The sequence below is a fragment of the Anastrepha obliqua genome, chromosome 1 (genome assembly GCF_027943255.1).
Source record: "Anastrepha obliqua isolate idAnaObli1 chromosome 1, idAnaObli1_1.0, whole genome shotgun sequence".
NCBI classification, from domain to species: Eukaryota; Metazoa; Arthropoda; class Insecta; order Diptera; family Tephritidae; genus Anastrepha; species Anastrepha obliqua.
This window is the reverse complement of record NC_072892.1, coordinates 19,200,201-19,216,178: the sequence shown is the minus strand read 5'-3', so window position 1 is coordinate 19,216,178 and position 15,978 is coordinate 19,200,201. Positions and strand designations below refer to the sequence as shown.

General features: G+C 39.2%; 1 protein-coding gene across 1 annotated transcript; it reads right to left on the bottom strand.

Moving 5' to 3' along the window:
• Positions 1 to 1,888: 1,888 nt before the first annotated feature.
• LOC129241472 (uncharacterized) lies at positions 1,889 to 9,338 on the bottom strand. The gene is made up of 4 exons (XM_054877848.1): positions 8,192 to 9,338; positions 7,929 to 8,125; positions 2,685 to 3,807; positions 1,889 to 2,597 (listed from the first exon to the last, which is right to left on the bottom strand). Exons 1-4 carry the CDS (start codon positions 9,264 to 9,266, stop codon positions 2,398 to 2,400), a joined length of 2,595 nt encoding a protein of 864 aa, XP_054733823.1. The 5' UTR covers positions 9,267 to 9,338; the 3' UTR covers positions 1,889 to 2,397.
• Positions 9,339 to 15,978: the final 6,640 nt, after the last annotated feature.

The following is a 15,978-nucleotide window of genomic DNA, read 5'->3' as shown; positions in this document are numbered from 1 at the left end:
AATGTTGAAATACAGCCAAACAAAAGGTGCACGGGTGGTGCAATAAGACGTCCAAGTATCTCACAACTTCTTGAAAAATTATGTATTTCTGCATTTCAAGTTGTTGCTGGAAACAAAGCGGGGGCTCAATATGAGAAGTTCTCCTGCCTGAATAATCATGTTTCCTCGGGTTATCCAGCTCAGTATCACAATCAATTCCCACTGGAACGATACGGATAATTTTTATGTTTTTGCACTACGAAAAAAATGCATTTAAGATATTTACGACCAGACTTAGGCGATTACTTAAGTTCAAAGGAAATACTGAAGAACAGAACGAACCGAACGTATATACATTTAATCAGATCTCTATCAGGGTCTTTATGTTGTTGTTGCATATGCATGCAAAATTTGTATCCGGATCCCGATTACTGACCATCGAAACACAGCTATTATTTGAGTGTTTTATTCTAACCAAACGACGTATAGAAGAATTTTTTAAGTAAAGGGTGTTGTTTTAAGAGCTTGGGAACTTGGAAAATATTCTTGGAATGAATAAATCTGGTCGTATGGCGTCAATAGAGGCTTGAATATTGCAATAAATCGATTGTTAAGCGCGCTACATCGCAAGTTACATCGCCTTGTTGGAACAAATTCCGTCATCATGGCTCGATAGCGTTCGCCATTCACCGTAACGGCAGCTCCTTCCTCATTTCGAAAGAAATAAGGGCCGATGATGAAGTCAGTTCTCTCTGAACTTCGCGAACAAATTAGTTTTTTCCACAATTTGGAAGCGTTGCTCTGGCGTTAAACGATTCATGACGACTTGCCAAACCTTGCTGAACAGAAATTTGAACTTAGCTGAGAAGGGCAGCTGTCAAACCATAGTTATCGATATCGATAGTTCTCATGCAGCAAAAAAATACCCTTTATAAGTATATAAAAGGAATAGTCACAATTATCATAAATTAAATTAGTAAAACACATAAACAAAGCGAAAATTTTAAACAAAGCGATAAATTTTAATTAAAATGACAAAAGCAAAGTTATTGGCATTGCAGGGCGGTATAAGTAAAAATTTATTATTCGTTCAACTTTCTTAAAAAGGACTTGATTTAAATTTTTGAGTTCATCGAGGACATACAGACAAACATTAATTTTTATCTAAAGGGTGGTTAAGTTTCAAGGGCCGGCGTTGATTTTGAATAAAATACAATTTTTTTAGAAAATTATTGCCATTTCTCTTTATTATGATAATATTAGTATGGCTCAATTACGTATGGAACAAAATATCGGCCAAATGACCGCCGCGGCCATGGCGGCACACCTCCATCCGATGGTCCAAATTTTCGATGACGCTGAGGCATAATTGAAGTTCTATGCCGTTAATGTGCCGAATTATCTCATCCTTTAGCTCTTGAATTGTTGCTGACTTATCGACGTATACATTTTCTTTCAAATAAGCAGGCAATTACGAACCGTTTGTGAGCTTACTTTTTTATGCAAATACTTGAATATTTCGGCATAGTATCGTGCAGGTTATTTTTGGATTTTGTGCGACTGATGCTAATATGTTGCGTTCCGCACGTGAAGTCAATATTTTCGCCTTTCGGCTTGGTGGTGATTAGCTGCCAATGTACCAGTATTAACGTAATTAGCAATAAAACTTTGCACCGTAGAATGCGATTTGCCAATTTTTTGCCGATTTCGCGCAGAGACTTCTTTTCCGCGTACAATTTAATAACAATTTTACGCATTTCTAATGATAAATCCCTTAAATGTAGCGGCAGACTAATCACCTACGCTGTCAAAAATTAAAATAAATTAACGAAACCAACGTAAAACTGAGTGTTGTCGAGGTCCTATGCTCTCGAGAGGAGTGAACAAGGAAAAAAAGGCAAATCCGCACTTCGTCCCGTTTAACCAACTTTATTTCGTTTTCAGCAACAAACGATAGTAAAAACACAAACGAGTTTACTGTTACTTTTGCGGCAACAATAACATGAGCTGATAGCGTACGAATAAATGTTTTGCAGCAATTTGCTACGTCTGCTTGCTTTCCTTAGAACCCTTCAGTGTGAGTCGAAATAACGGGAGTTTTGTTTGCGGCCATTCATTCGGAATGTAACATTCTTACAGTGACCTCAAAAGGTATATATTTTCTCAGCAAATATTTTGCGCAAAGCTAAAAATTTCCACGTTCTACGCAGGGTGTACGAATAAATTGTGTGACCACTGTATGCACGCATTGATAAGAGTAATGGGCTTCTAATCGGTGTGAGGTGCCTGATTACAAGGTATGCTGATAGTAAATTTGTGTCTTTTCTGCTTGCCTATCTTATGTAATAATTAATCCATTTACTTGGTTTAGTGCTATTTCATTATCTTATTTACTTAATTATTTTATGAGTTTTTAATCTAATCTACTCTATCTAGTAGTCCTTTCCGATCGAAAAATGGCAACAGTGTTTTCATGACATCTTGAACTCTTTTGTTACTATATAAATTTTTGTAAAAGTTCCTGGAGCGTTCGCTGATCTCGGTCAAACTTCTAAGGTCCGCGTCTTCAGTAGTTTCACTTATCGTTAAAGGATGATTTACTAGTGATGATGTAAAAGCTTAAATATAAAAAAAGTGTTAATTATTTTTTAATTTTTGTCTTGTTTTTTTTTTTTTAAGAAAACACTACAAAGCTACCAACATACCGTAAAATCGCCGATCTTCCAGCTGCACCCACAGTTCATGCAAAGTCGGCACATGACCGCCATAGTTGAACTTTCGCAGCGTGTCTGCCAATACTCCATGGTAATACTGTATAAGCTCATCCTGGCGCTGTATACGCAGCTCCCTCACGAACGAAGTGTTGATTAGATAATGCAAATCCACTGCTGGTGACGACCAATTACTGAACTGGAAATCAATTAGGCGCGCATCCTTAACGCTTTTTGTGCCATTCTTTTGGCCTTCCGTTTCAAACGACAGCATTATGTTAGTTGCCCACATGTCACTGTGTACAAGCGTCAGAAAGTGTCCTTCTTTGTGATCGAAACTTCGCACTGCATACTCGAATATGACGGGCTTCAATTTGAGCAATTTTTCCTTGTAGTAAGCGCCCAACTCTTTGCAGCCACCGGCGAAATCAGCGCAAACCTCAGTCATACCTTGGAAAAAAGGCTCAAAGGCGTGATTCGAGCGTCTAAGGAACCCACCATGCAAGTTCGTTAAAACGCCCGGCATGCGTTCGTTCATCACTGCACCGGTGGCATGGAATTTGGCTAATTTCCTCAAAGTCAACTTGGCCTGTTGCTCGTCCATGCCGGCTATACGGTCAGCAATTGCAAAGTGTGACACTGACAAATCTTCCAAAATAATCGCCGAACGCTCAAAGTCCACATGGATTGTGTCGGCAAAGAGTTTATCGTCGTCTCCGATCTCCAACAATAGTTGGTTCATCTGTGGTAACACTTTATCGTACATAAACATCTCTCTGCCGTAAGCATCAAAATCCTTCATAATTTTTTCAATCACTGGGTCACCTTCGAAACTGGTTTTTGCAATGTAAAAGCCGTATTGTGGCTCCTTGTTGTTCGACAAAAGATATTCCACTTTGACACGCGTCATATTGCTAATGTAACTGTCACCCTTCGATGTACCGGAACCGTCAATAATACTGGTGACTGTGAGATTACTATCTTTTTTGTATTTACGTAAAATTGACTCGAAGTATTCCTTCGTCAGCCATGCCGCAGCGGGTTCAGTAGTTTTAGTCATTCTGATTAGCACAAAAAATATAAATGCCGCTTTGCACAACTGAACACTCGGAGCGTGTGTCCGCAAGTATTATAATAAATAAAAGAAGATGCTTTTATAACTGAAGTCGGTTGTGAAATCAGTTCCAGCCAGAGGCAGCTGATAAAAATGATAATTTGTGCGGTAAGAGAGTTTCGTCGCTCATATCTACAGTTTATCTCAAAGTAGTGTGCCTGGAAGGTGAAACGGGTACAAATATTTATTTGCTACACACATATACTCGTATGCACCTATGTGGTGTAGTTTAAAAAAGAATATTCTAACGTTTAGTATTTTAAATAATTTAATTGAACCCCCATCAAAATGACAGACTGCATCATTTTGGTGTTAAAGGTTACCGCGCGAAATTGAAAAAAAAAAATACGGCTATTCATGCATTCTAATCAATAAATAAATTCCACTATAAAAAATTAGTTTGACTAATTTTAAACACACCGTGCTACAAAATTACGCCCTATGCTCCAAGGAGGAGTTCCGGATACATAAAATTACACTATTTTTGTTATACCTGTGAAAATCGATATACCCGCGAAACAAGCGCTCAAATATAAAAAGGTTATTTTTTACTCGGTTAAAATTCAACGGAAATGCTAATTTTTTCGCCTTAAGTAAAAGTAAAGTACCAGAAAGTTTGGCGGCTTACAGAAGGTTTTAAGACCGGGACATTTTCCTGTAAGAACAAAGACGGTGATCTGGTGACTGACATCCAAGGCACACTTAAATTATGGAGGGAACACTTCTCGAACCTGTTAGATAGTGACAGCTGCGCATGTCACAGAGAATGTGAAGATTCCGATACCCCAATCGTCGACGACGGAATTGACGTTCCGCTACCCGACCATGATGAGGTGAGAATGGCGATAACGCGGCTAAAGAACAACGGATGGACTGCCGGCTGAGGTATTCAAACATGGCGGTGAGAAGCTGGTAAGGTGCATGCATCAGCTCCTATGCAAAATATGGTCGGATTAAAGCATGCCTGCCGATTGGAATTTAAGTGTGCTCTGACCAATCCATAAGAAGGGTGATCCTGCAATCTGTGCCAATTATCGCCTATAATCGCCCACCGTCAACCAACTGATTGGCGGCAAATATTCACAAAACGTCAAATCTTGGAAAAGACACATGAAAGGAGAGTCGACACACATCATCTTTTCGTCATCTTCAAAGCTGCATTCGACAGTACGAAAAGGAATTTCCTGTATGTCGCGATGTCTGAATTTGGTATCCCCGCTAAACTAATACGACTATGCAAGATGACGTTGCTCAACACCAGCAACGCCGTCAGAATTGGGAAGGACCTCTCCGAGCCGTTTGATACCAAACGAGGTTTCAGACAGAGTGATTCGTGTGACTTCTTTAACCTGATGTTGGAGAGGATCGTGCAAGCCGCAGAACTTAATCGCTCAGGCACAATATTTTATAAGAGCGTACAATTGTCGGCGTATAGCGACGATATTGACATCAACGGCCTTAAACACCGAGCTGTTAGTTCGGTGTTTTCGTAACCGGATGAGGAGGTAAAGAGAATGGGTTTGGCGGGGAACGAGGACAAAACAAAGTACCTGCTGTCATCAAACAAACAGTCGGCGCACTCGCGTATCAGCACCCACGTAACTGACAGTTATAATTTCGAGGTTGTAAAAGACTTCGTATATTTAGGAACCAGCATCAACACCGATAATAATGTCAACCTTGAAATCCAACGTAGAATCTCTCTTGTCAACAAGTGCTACTTTGGACTAAGTAGGCAATTGAGTAGTAAAGTCCTCTCTCGACGAACAAAACTAACACTCTACAAGGCTCTCATCATGCCCGTCCTGACGTACGGCGCAGAAGCGTGGACGATAACAACATCCGATGAAGCGACGCTTGGAGTGCTTGAGAGAAAGATTCTGCGTAAGATTTTTGGACCTTTGCACGTTGGCAACGGCGTATATCGCAGGCGATGGAAGGATGAGCTGTATGAGTTTCACGACGATATAGACATAGCGCAGCGAATAAAGATCCAGCAACTACGCTGGCTAGGTCTTGTCGTCCGAATGGATACAAACGCTCCGGCTTTGAAAGTATTCGATGCGGTACCAGCTGGTGGTAGTAGAGGAAGAGGAAGGCCTCCTCTGCGTTGGAAAGATCAGGTGGAGAAGGACTTGGCTTTATTTGGTGTGTCCAACTGGCGCCTGTTAGCATGAGAAAGAAACGACTGGCGCACTTTATTAAACTCGGCCAAAATCGCGTATGCCAGTATCGCGTCAATTAAGAAGAAGCAGAAGTAAAGTAAATTGCTCAATTCTATTTATTTGCCTGCATTTGTGTCTCTTGAACATAAAACAAATCATTTAATTCTGTTGAGAAATATATATGAAAATAATTCCAAAAGATGTGATATGAGTACATGAAAAAATTCATTTTATATTAAAGAGGGCTGGAACGCAGTATTTATAATTTTTGACGTGATAACGTCTTATAATACGATTTAACAGGCTGCACGCACGAAAAAATGTGTCGTTACCTTGCTCATTAGTGTTACCTTGCTCATTTGTCGTTACCTTGCTCATTGCCGTTACCTTGAATGAACTGCAAGCGAAAGCGCGGAACGAACGACAAAGCAAACAAAGCAAACGGCAACGTTCGACATCTTGCTCTCTCCTACTTAAGTGAGCGTATATGTGTATGTATATGCGCATATGTACATGTATAAATTCACGTATTTGTATTTGCATATGCCTTCTTATTGATTATTATTAATTTGATTCACTTGAAGAATTTAAAATAAAACCAAGTTTGTTAATAATACCTGTTGTTTTAATGTTATTATTATTTTTTGACGTGATAACGTCTTATAATTCTATGTAGCCGGCTGCACGCACCAAAAAATGCGTCCTTATCTTGCTCATGCGTCGTTACCTTGCTTGAACAGCATGTTATGTTATGTTATGATATGTTATGTTAAAGTATATTATGTTATGTTAATGTTAACTCATTCTCTATATCCATACAAAATATCTATCAAACAAATAAAATTAAAATTTTCTTTTGAAAAATGCAACCATTCAATCAGTATTTTCTTATGACGTTATCACGTTAAACTATCGTCAGTAAACCGACTTTACAGAAACCTCTTTTTTTTCTTTCATTTGGTTCGTAACAAATCCTGACGACTACGGCAATTACTGGACCAGACAGTGTACAGACAGACAATCAACAACACTCATCGGGAGACACTTATTACCTTCGTAAGCTCCCTTCCCCCGAATGCCGTTATCGGCGTCCAACCACCACTCATTGCAGGCGAAGAGCTCCTGCTACCCCGGGAGTCCGCGTAACCTTGGCACAAATACGTTCTAGGTACTGTAGCAGGTTAAATTCCTACTTATCCAGAATAGACCCCGACGTACCAAACATATGTCCGGCATGTGAAGGCATCCCGCACGACACTAACCACCTTTTCACATTCCCCCATCACAGCCACTCATCTAATACGCCTCTTCCTCTGGAGCCAACCTGTCGAAACAGCAAGTTTCCTGGGCCTACCGTTAGACGAGCTAGACGAGGACGACCGGTGGTTTGCACTATACCGACAGGGCAAAGTATACCGCTACAACAACAACAGCAATTACGGTGGCCGCCGTAAAAAATTAATTAAATTAGGAGCATTAAAAATCAGTGAATTGCAGTAAGTCGTGAATGGAATTTTTTTTATTCTTTTATTATTTATTATAGGGCTTCGACAAAACATTTAAATCTTATTCTGTTAATCGCTGTTCTCTTTACGGCATCCCACATTTGGTAAATTGTTTCTAGTTCACGAAGGTTAGAACGCCTCCAAGTATTTCGTGTCCTTGTGGGTTCCATTCCAATGCTGTTCTGCAAATGCTTTCCCTGTCCTTTCCGAGAGTGTGCCCGATCCATCGCCATTTACGACCACTTATCACCTTTTGCATTGGATCTTGCTCGCTGATCTGCCACAAGTCCGTATTTCGGATAGTGTTCGGCCAAAAAACTTTCCAGGGAAATTGAATTTCCCTTAAATGAAAAAAGTTACTAATGAATTGAAATATCAGTAAACATTTATTTTTACTAAAATTTTAACGGTATAATTTGTAAAATTGCCATTTATATAATGAAATACTCCTTTATTGAGGCGTATCCAGCAGTCCTTTGCGATCGAAGTACGGCAAGAGGCACTTAATATTCTCCTGCACTGCTTTATTGGTGTACACATTGGCCCTAAAATTAGACGCGCGTTCATCTGAACCGATAAGGTTTCTGAACTCAGCATCATCGGCCTTATCGTTTATCATCACACATTGGTTAACCACTGTAGAAGTTAGCGCTGAAAGAAATGTCAGTATTTGCTTTTAGTCTTTCTTCGCAATTCAAAAGATTTCTATCCAATTACCATAGAATCGTCCGGCTTCCATTTGCACGCAGATATCATGCAAACTGGGTATACGCGCACTATATTTCAGCTGGCTCAATGTGTCCGCTAATACGGTGTGGTAGTACCGCACCAACTCATCCTGTCGGTCTATGCGCAACTCATTTGGCAGCGACGTGTTGAAGAAATAGTGAAGATCCACTGCTGGTGATGACCAACTGCTGAACTGAAAATCGATTAGAACGGCATTCTTAAGTTGCTTCAAGTTGCCCTCCACTTTATTAGCCTCTGCGTCGACATAACGTAAAAGAATGTTATTAGTCCATAGATCACCGTGCGTGAGCGTCTGAAAATAACTTTGTGGAGGCTCATACACCCTTGCAGAGTATTCCATCACATTTGGCTTCAGCTGCAGCAGTTTCCTCTCATAGTAAGGGCCCAACGATTCGCACTTGCCGGCAAAGTTGGCGCACACCTCGACAAAGCCTTCAAAGTACGGTGCAAGACCCTTTGTTGAGCGATTGTGCAAACCCATATTTAGTTTGTTCAGCACCCCAGGCGTACGTTCGTTTAGCACGGCGGCGGCTGCATGCATTTTGGCTAAGCTGCTTAGAACTAATTTCACTTTTGTCTCATTCAAATACGCAATCCGATTAGCCGTACCGTAATTCAGTACTGCCAAATCTTCCAGTATGATGACTGAATGTTCGTAGTCCACATGAATGGTGTCCGCGAATGGCTTGGCACAATTGTCAATTTCTTGCAGTATTTTCAACAATTTCGGTAAGACCTTGTCGTACATAACCATCTCGGTGTTGTAGACATCATAGCCTCTGATGATTTGTGTGGAAAGAGGATCATCATCGTAACAAGCCTTGACAACGTAGGAGCCACATTCAGTGATGTTGTTGCTTAACTGAAATTTGATTTTGATGCGCGTCAAAACGCTTAAGTAATGTTCGCCTTTACTCGTGTCACACTTAATGTCCAGTTCGGTAATTCGGAGTGCGTCATCGTTTTTATATCGGCGAAATGCCGCTTCCAGATACTCTCTGGTTAACCAGGCTGGTACAGGATTACTAGGTTCGACCTTCATTTTTTTTTTTTTGTTTTTTATACAGATTTGATGTTAACACCTTAATTGACCAGCTGTAACTGAAAAGATTCAATGCGAGTCCATTCTAAATACGTTACAAATCTTTGTAGGGGCGTTTGCGCTGAATTTAGATAGCACCTTAGATATTGTTTGCATAAAATCTGTCGCAAATATATAATAAATACATATAATCATCATATAATAAAAGTAATACATGCACGAGTATATGTAATTTGTATGTATGTATATCATCATTCGTTGTTCCAATGTATATACGTTGCATCCTAATCCTATCGTGCATTGACTGTTCATAAAATCTGACATTTACATTCTTATCTTGCTTTGTCGCATTTTATTTTTTAGAGCTTACGAGATTTGGCTATTAATTCTAAATGGAAAATAATAATGAAATGATAATAGAAGTAAATGGAATAAATTTGCACTTCTCTCTTCAGGACATTTGCATATTGCAGTAATCCAAAATGTCGTTACGAACTTTTAGATAAAGATAAAAAACGGTTAAGTGAAGATAAAAAAGATTAGATAAAGATTAACGTCGATTCGGTAGTTTTTAAACTTTTTCCTTAAGTGAGATTTGCCTTCATTTATGTCCTAATTTCATGTGTACACAGCCTGAGGTAGTCTTGACGGCGAATGGGAAGTTTGAGCGGGAGAAGAGTAATGAGTTGTATTCAAGGGGTTATATACAGTAAGAATTCAGGGGGGCCTCTTATCAGTGGCTTTAAAAAAGGTGTTTTTTCTCAATTTTTTTTCCGAGGCGAAAAAAGCGACACACAGGAATAATCTTTTGCATTTATTTGAAGGCATGATTGAAGAGTAATAAACAATTTTTTAACATAAATAGAAAAACAAAATGGCGGACATATGAGGGATCTCGCACAGCTTCTCGTTGCGGTCGTAGTTTTCACCTGAAACACAAAAGAAAAATATTGTCTTATTCAGAAGGCTTTCCCACATATAAAAGACTACTCTTGTATAAAAATATGAAAAAATGAACACACAATTAATTATTAATTGTTTTTTTCAAGCATTAAAAAATGATTTTTTTTGTATTTGGTTAGTTAATTAGTTGCGCATTTTAATTATCTTTATATAGATTATCGGTTTGAAACGATAATTTTCGTCGTTTTTTTAAATCTTACACGCCATTTTCAAAAACATGGTTTTGAGAAAACGTGTTTCAAAGTTTTCAGAAAGTTTTGAGGGCATATTCTCCTATAATATCGATTGCAGTAAAAAAAATCGATTTTTTGAAGCCGACTGATAAGAGGGGTTATATACAGTAAGATTTAAAAACAGTTTTTTTTCCTAATGTACATATATTGAAGAATACACACAGAAAATTTAATATCGTTCCGGTGAATATTTTCGAAGTTACACGCAAATTTGAAAAGGCGTTTCAGTGTACATGAAAGTACAAGGCAAACTTAAACGCGTTTTTCTCGAAATGGTGTTTTCAAAGTCGGTGACCAACATTACTCGACCGGCTAAACCGGCTAGTCTCAGATTTTAATACGAGCTTCTTAAATAATATATATTTTTTAATAATTATTTAAAGATTTTTTCTGAGCGATAAATATCTTTTTTTGATAAACAATTTCAGGCCGACATTTTTTTTTTAAATCGATTTTTTTTTTGAGAAACCGTCATTTTGCCAAAAAAATTTATTTTGCTTATTCCTTCGATTAATTACTAGACTTAACATTACTCCTCTTTTTTCAGAGGAGCTCCCGGAGATCAGTTGTTGCTCCTTTCCAAATATATTTTTTACTAATACTAAGTCTTAAAATACAGTTAAAAGATAACATAATATGTGCATAAAATATTAGATAAAAAAATTTAAAAGTTTTCTTAGAAAAAATTCTGGAAAATTCGCTTTTTTCAGCCTTCTAACTGTATATAACACCTTAATGGGTCATTGCTGGTCTAAGAGCATATTTTTATATTGGGTATGGGAGTGAGTTTCCGCCCTCGTAAAAGAGGTGTTGCTGCTGATACCTTTTTTGTGTTGTAGTAATATACTGATTATTTGAAGGTTTATTGTGAGGTCTCGATCGCAGTAGTTGACATTTGTTTGAAGCGTAAAGATCCTTTTTTATCTGACGTCTAAAATGTCCACGTTCGTCCCGCAAAAATAGCTTTTGCGGGAAGTCATGCTTCATTATTAGCTTTTAAAGAAAAGTGCAGCTGAGACGTGTCGTATATTGATCAGTATTTACGGTAATCACGCTCAATCAGATACAACTTGTAAAGAGTGGTCTCGACGCTTCCAAAGTGGCAATTTCGATGTGAGTTATAAAGATCACGAAATGGCACCGAAAAAATTCTAAGATACTCAACTACAACAATTATTGGATGAAGATGCATGTCGAACCCTTGATGATATGTCTAAAGAGTTGTATGTTGTCGATCAACCGTCGGTAAACGTTTGCACGCGATGCGAATGGTCCAGAAAGCAGGTAACTGGGTGCCACATCAATTGAAGGAGACATCGAGAGGGATATCCAGAGACATTTGGTGACGTGTGAGATGCTGCTTGAACGACAGAAAAGAAAAAGTTTTCTGCATCGCATCATCACTGGTGATGAAAAAGTGGATATATTATGAAAACCCTAAGCGTCGAAAATGTTGGAGCCTACCAGGTGAACCAGCTCCATCGACAGCGAAAAAAAAAGTTCATGCTTCAAAGGTTATGTTGTGCATCTGGTGGGATCAGAAGTGTGCCATCTATTATAAACTCCTTAAACCATCTGAAACCATCACTGGCGACCGTTACCGACTGCAGCTAATGCGTTTGAATCGAGCTCTCAAAAGAAAGCGGCCGGAATGGGAGGGTAGACATGACAAACTGATTTTGCTGCATGACAACGCCATAACACACGATGCAAAGTCGGTCCAGAAATATTTAGAATTACTGAATTGGGAAATTTTGCCCCACCCGTCGTATTCACCAGACATTGCACCTTCGGATTACCATCTGTTCCGATCAATGCAGTCAGCCCTTGTTGGAGAGCGGTTCGCTTCTTATGGGAGCATCTTAAACTAGCTCTATAAATGGATCAAGTCAAAAGAACTCGAATTTTTCGGCAGAGGAATCCGTATGCAGCCTGATGGAGTAAAGTTGTAGCTTCCAAGGGCACTTACTTCACATAATATCTATTATTTAACTGTTTAAGCAATTCGTAACTTTAGCTAAGAAGGTGCGAAAACTTATTCCCATACCCAATATTGTGGTGCACGTGGCTTCGCTTGCGTATAAAATTAAATATTTTATAACAACATAAAATTTTTAAAAGGGAAATGCAAACAATTTGTGTTTGTAGTTGAAAATTTTTTAATATTATTTTATAATTTTTATTAATTACTTTACTTAATTTCGTTTAATTAATTTATCTACTATATTTTATAAGGTGACTCCAATATTTTTTTAATTAAAAACTAAGTGACAACATTCATGAAAAAATTATTTTTAAATAAAGTGTTTTCAACCATAATTTGCGTGATACCCGCACCCTAATACTTATTTCATATGGACAGATATTTACCATTTCTTCTTAAGAGTTAGGTGACAACACCACACACAAATAAATCTACCTAAAGCTTTGTTTACTCTTTTGAACACATTTTGTTTGATGTCTACATACAGCCGTTGGAAAATACTTAAGAACGGTACCCAGCTCTCTCCATTTGGGACTTCTTTCAATAAAATCACTTACATGTTTTGCATATTAGGTTTTATTTTATACATTTAAAAGGTAATACAATTACAAAATCCTTCGAGAAAAATACTTAAGCTGCAATTAGCGGTGCCGTAGCCATAATGCCATAGCCGTAACCATAACTACAGTCGCAACATTACAACATTTGTTGATTAGTCATGCCGTAACCATAAACAGCTGATATTGAAGTAGAATTAACCCTTTGGGGACGGAGCCGCTCGTCCGGCGAGCGTCGCTAAGGACGAGAGGTATTGGAGTGCGCAGTAACGAAAATAAATACGTTGAACGTTATAAAATCTAAGGCTTTATTTAACAGAAGAAAATTTGTTCATAAAATTAAAATATAATTATAAACAAACTGCTATCACTGCTAATGTGGACGAGCCTGAGTGGATTCCTTATTGCGCGGATTTCACTTCCATTTGACGAAGTAATGCCGTCATTTTCCGTCTTATTAGATACAAAGTAATATTCGTCAGAACTGTCACTATCTAACGTATCATCTCTAGATCGCTTAGCCTTCGTGCCTAGGATAAGATATAAAATATATAAAAAGCCTGCTGGTTCCTCGTGCAGTGACACTGAGAAACTGCATCAAAGAACTCAAATTCGTTCTGACTCTACCGTCGTCTCACATCGTAAGTTTACATTATAAGGAAGATAAGACTTCATCGCTAATGGCCCCTAATGGCTTTGAATGAAAACGTGACTCTTTTACTATACCAATGTGTATCCTATCGCTCAGAACGACAGAAGTCGCGATCCTTACAGCTACGAACTAATTTAGGCGGCTATATGCCAACACGCGTCCCCAAAGGGTGAATGACAACATAGCATTTTGTCATAAAAACACCGATAATTTTCCTCTAAGTCAATTTATTTTTTGTCCAAAGATGTTCTTTTAGATTTAAGTCGACGCCCGTAGATGTCCAAACTTCTTCGAAGCATCTGAACGTATTTGACCGTATCCATATTACCTTTGATACGATGAATTGGCCCGATACCGTTCCACGAAAAGCAGACCCACGCCATTATTGACCCTCCCCCATGCTTTATGATTAGTGAGACGAACTTAGGGGTCGAATGCTGCTCATCTTGGCCGGCGCACGTACTTCCGACCATCTGGACCAACTCTATTTATATTCGTTTCGTCGATGAATAAAATATAATGCCACTGATTTTCAGTCCAGGATATGCACTCAGCACGAGCAAACTCAATTCGGCGCTATCGTTGCGATGCTGTTACGAATCGCTTCTTCCGTGCCAGTTGACCGTGAATACCTGCTTCTGCCAATCGAAGCACAGCTGCTCTTTGCGTTATTGGCTTGTTTTGACAATCTAACGATGATCCTATCAATCTGGCTAGTTGTTGTTGTAGCAGCTTACTATAATTTGGCTAGTAGTCTTTTGCGCTTTATTTTTTCTGGGAACTGGGGATGCAGGGTGGTAAGTGGTGTGGGCCAATTAGAATTTATTGTTTGGACTATGAATAAATTCCAGTATTTGAATATTTTGAAAAAGAATTTGAAACAGAGTGCAGACAATCTTGGATCATTAAGAGCGTTTTCGTTCCAACAAGATAACGATCCAAACCACACATAGCGGCTGCTGTTGTTGTTGTTGTAGCAGCATAAACACTCCCCATACATATACGTGGAATGCTGCTGAAGTGACAGTCCTTGGCCGGATATAAATCCGGGTCGTTCCGGTTACGCAGAACCGACTGTCGTGGGAACGTACGATAACGACCCAAAACACACAGCCGTGGTCGTTAAGCTTTGGCTCTTGTACAACGCGTCAAAACAGCTCAAAACACCCGTCGTCGGATCTCAATCGTATTGAACATCTGTGGGCTCTGCTAGAAAACAGAATTCGACAGCTTTGCAATAACAAGTAGAGGTACTTAGCGAAGTGTTATGCGGGCTGAATGGGTGAAGATTACAACTGAGGAAACAGAGAAGTTGGTAAACTCAATGCCAAATAGATCATGCGTCGATCATGTAAACTCCTTGAGAGTGATCGTGGAGCAGTCGGTTGAGTGGCGCTCGCCTCTTTACCCCTGCTTCATCGACTTCGAGAAATCGTTCGACACTCTCAACCGTCAAGCAATCTGGAAAGTTTTTGAATCAAAGGAGTGCCTGAGAAGATTGTCACCATCATAAAAGAATTTTACTCGGGCGCTGCATGCCGCGCGAAATACGAAAATGCTCTAAGTGGTAGTATCGAAGTTCAAACCGGTATGATGCATCAGCTAGACTTCAAGCGGTATGCCATGCAGTAGCAAAAGCAGGACTAAAACTTAACATAGCAAAGACCAAAGTAATGCGGAATAACACCACCGAAACGCAAGTCTTTCAAATTGCCGACACGCCGCTTGAAGACGTAGATGAATTTTACTACCTTGGGAGCATAATTTCAAAAAACGGCGGATCAACAACTGACATACGCAACCGAATATCTTAGGGCCGCGTTCCATTTGGCATGCTAGGCAAGGAATGAAGATCAACCCACATCTCCAGGCACACAAAACTGAAAATATTTGCTGCCAACGTGAAGTCGGTAGTTCTGTATGAATGTGAAACATGGAACTTAACATAACTTAGCATATCACAATCATTGCAATCCTTCTTAAATGGATATTCTGCCCTGATATTATAAGCAACGATGATTTTTGGGCGGCTACCGGGCAAACACCAGTTCACATAGATGCGTTCACATTAGTGTCGCAAGTGGGAATGGATCAGACACACATTGCGCAAACCACGGGATGACATCGGAAAGACAGCGCTAGACTGGAATCCCCAAGGAAGTCGTAGGTGCGGGAGACCAGCCAACTCATGGATGCGACAAGTAGCATCAGAGGCGGACAGAACAGCCCGTTCCTGGAGTCAAATTAAGCTCTAAACAAACGAAATTATATCTTGCTTTTTCAGGCCCTTTGTTTCATCTAAGAACTATGGGAAAATATATAT

What these genes read in the sequence shown, in the direction of transcription:
- LOC129241472 (XM_054877848.1), bottom strand. Translation starts at nt 9,266, where the DNA reads ATGAAGGTCGAACCTAGTAATCCTGTACCAGCCTGGTTAACCAGAGAG. An exon ending in GACTGCTGGATACGCCTCAA is followed by an intron (nt 3,808 to 7,928) that starts TAAAGGAGTATT and finishes TACTTGCGGACA; the next exon opens with CACGCTCCGAGTGTTCAGTT. An exon ending in GGAAGATCGGCGATTTTACG is followed by an intron (nt 2,598 to 2,684) that starts GTATGTTGGTAG and finishes TTTATATTTAAG; the next exon opens with CTTTTACATCATCACTAGTA.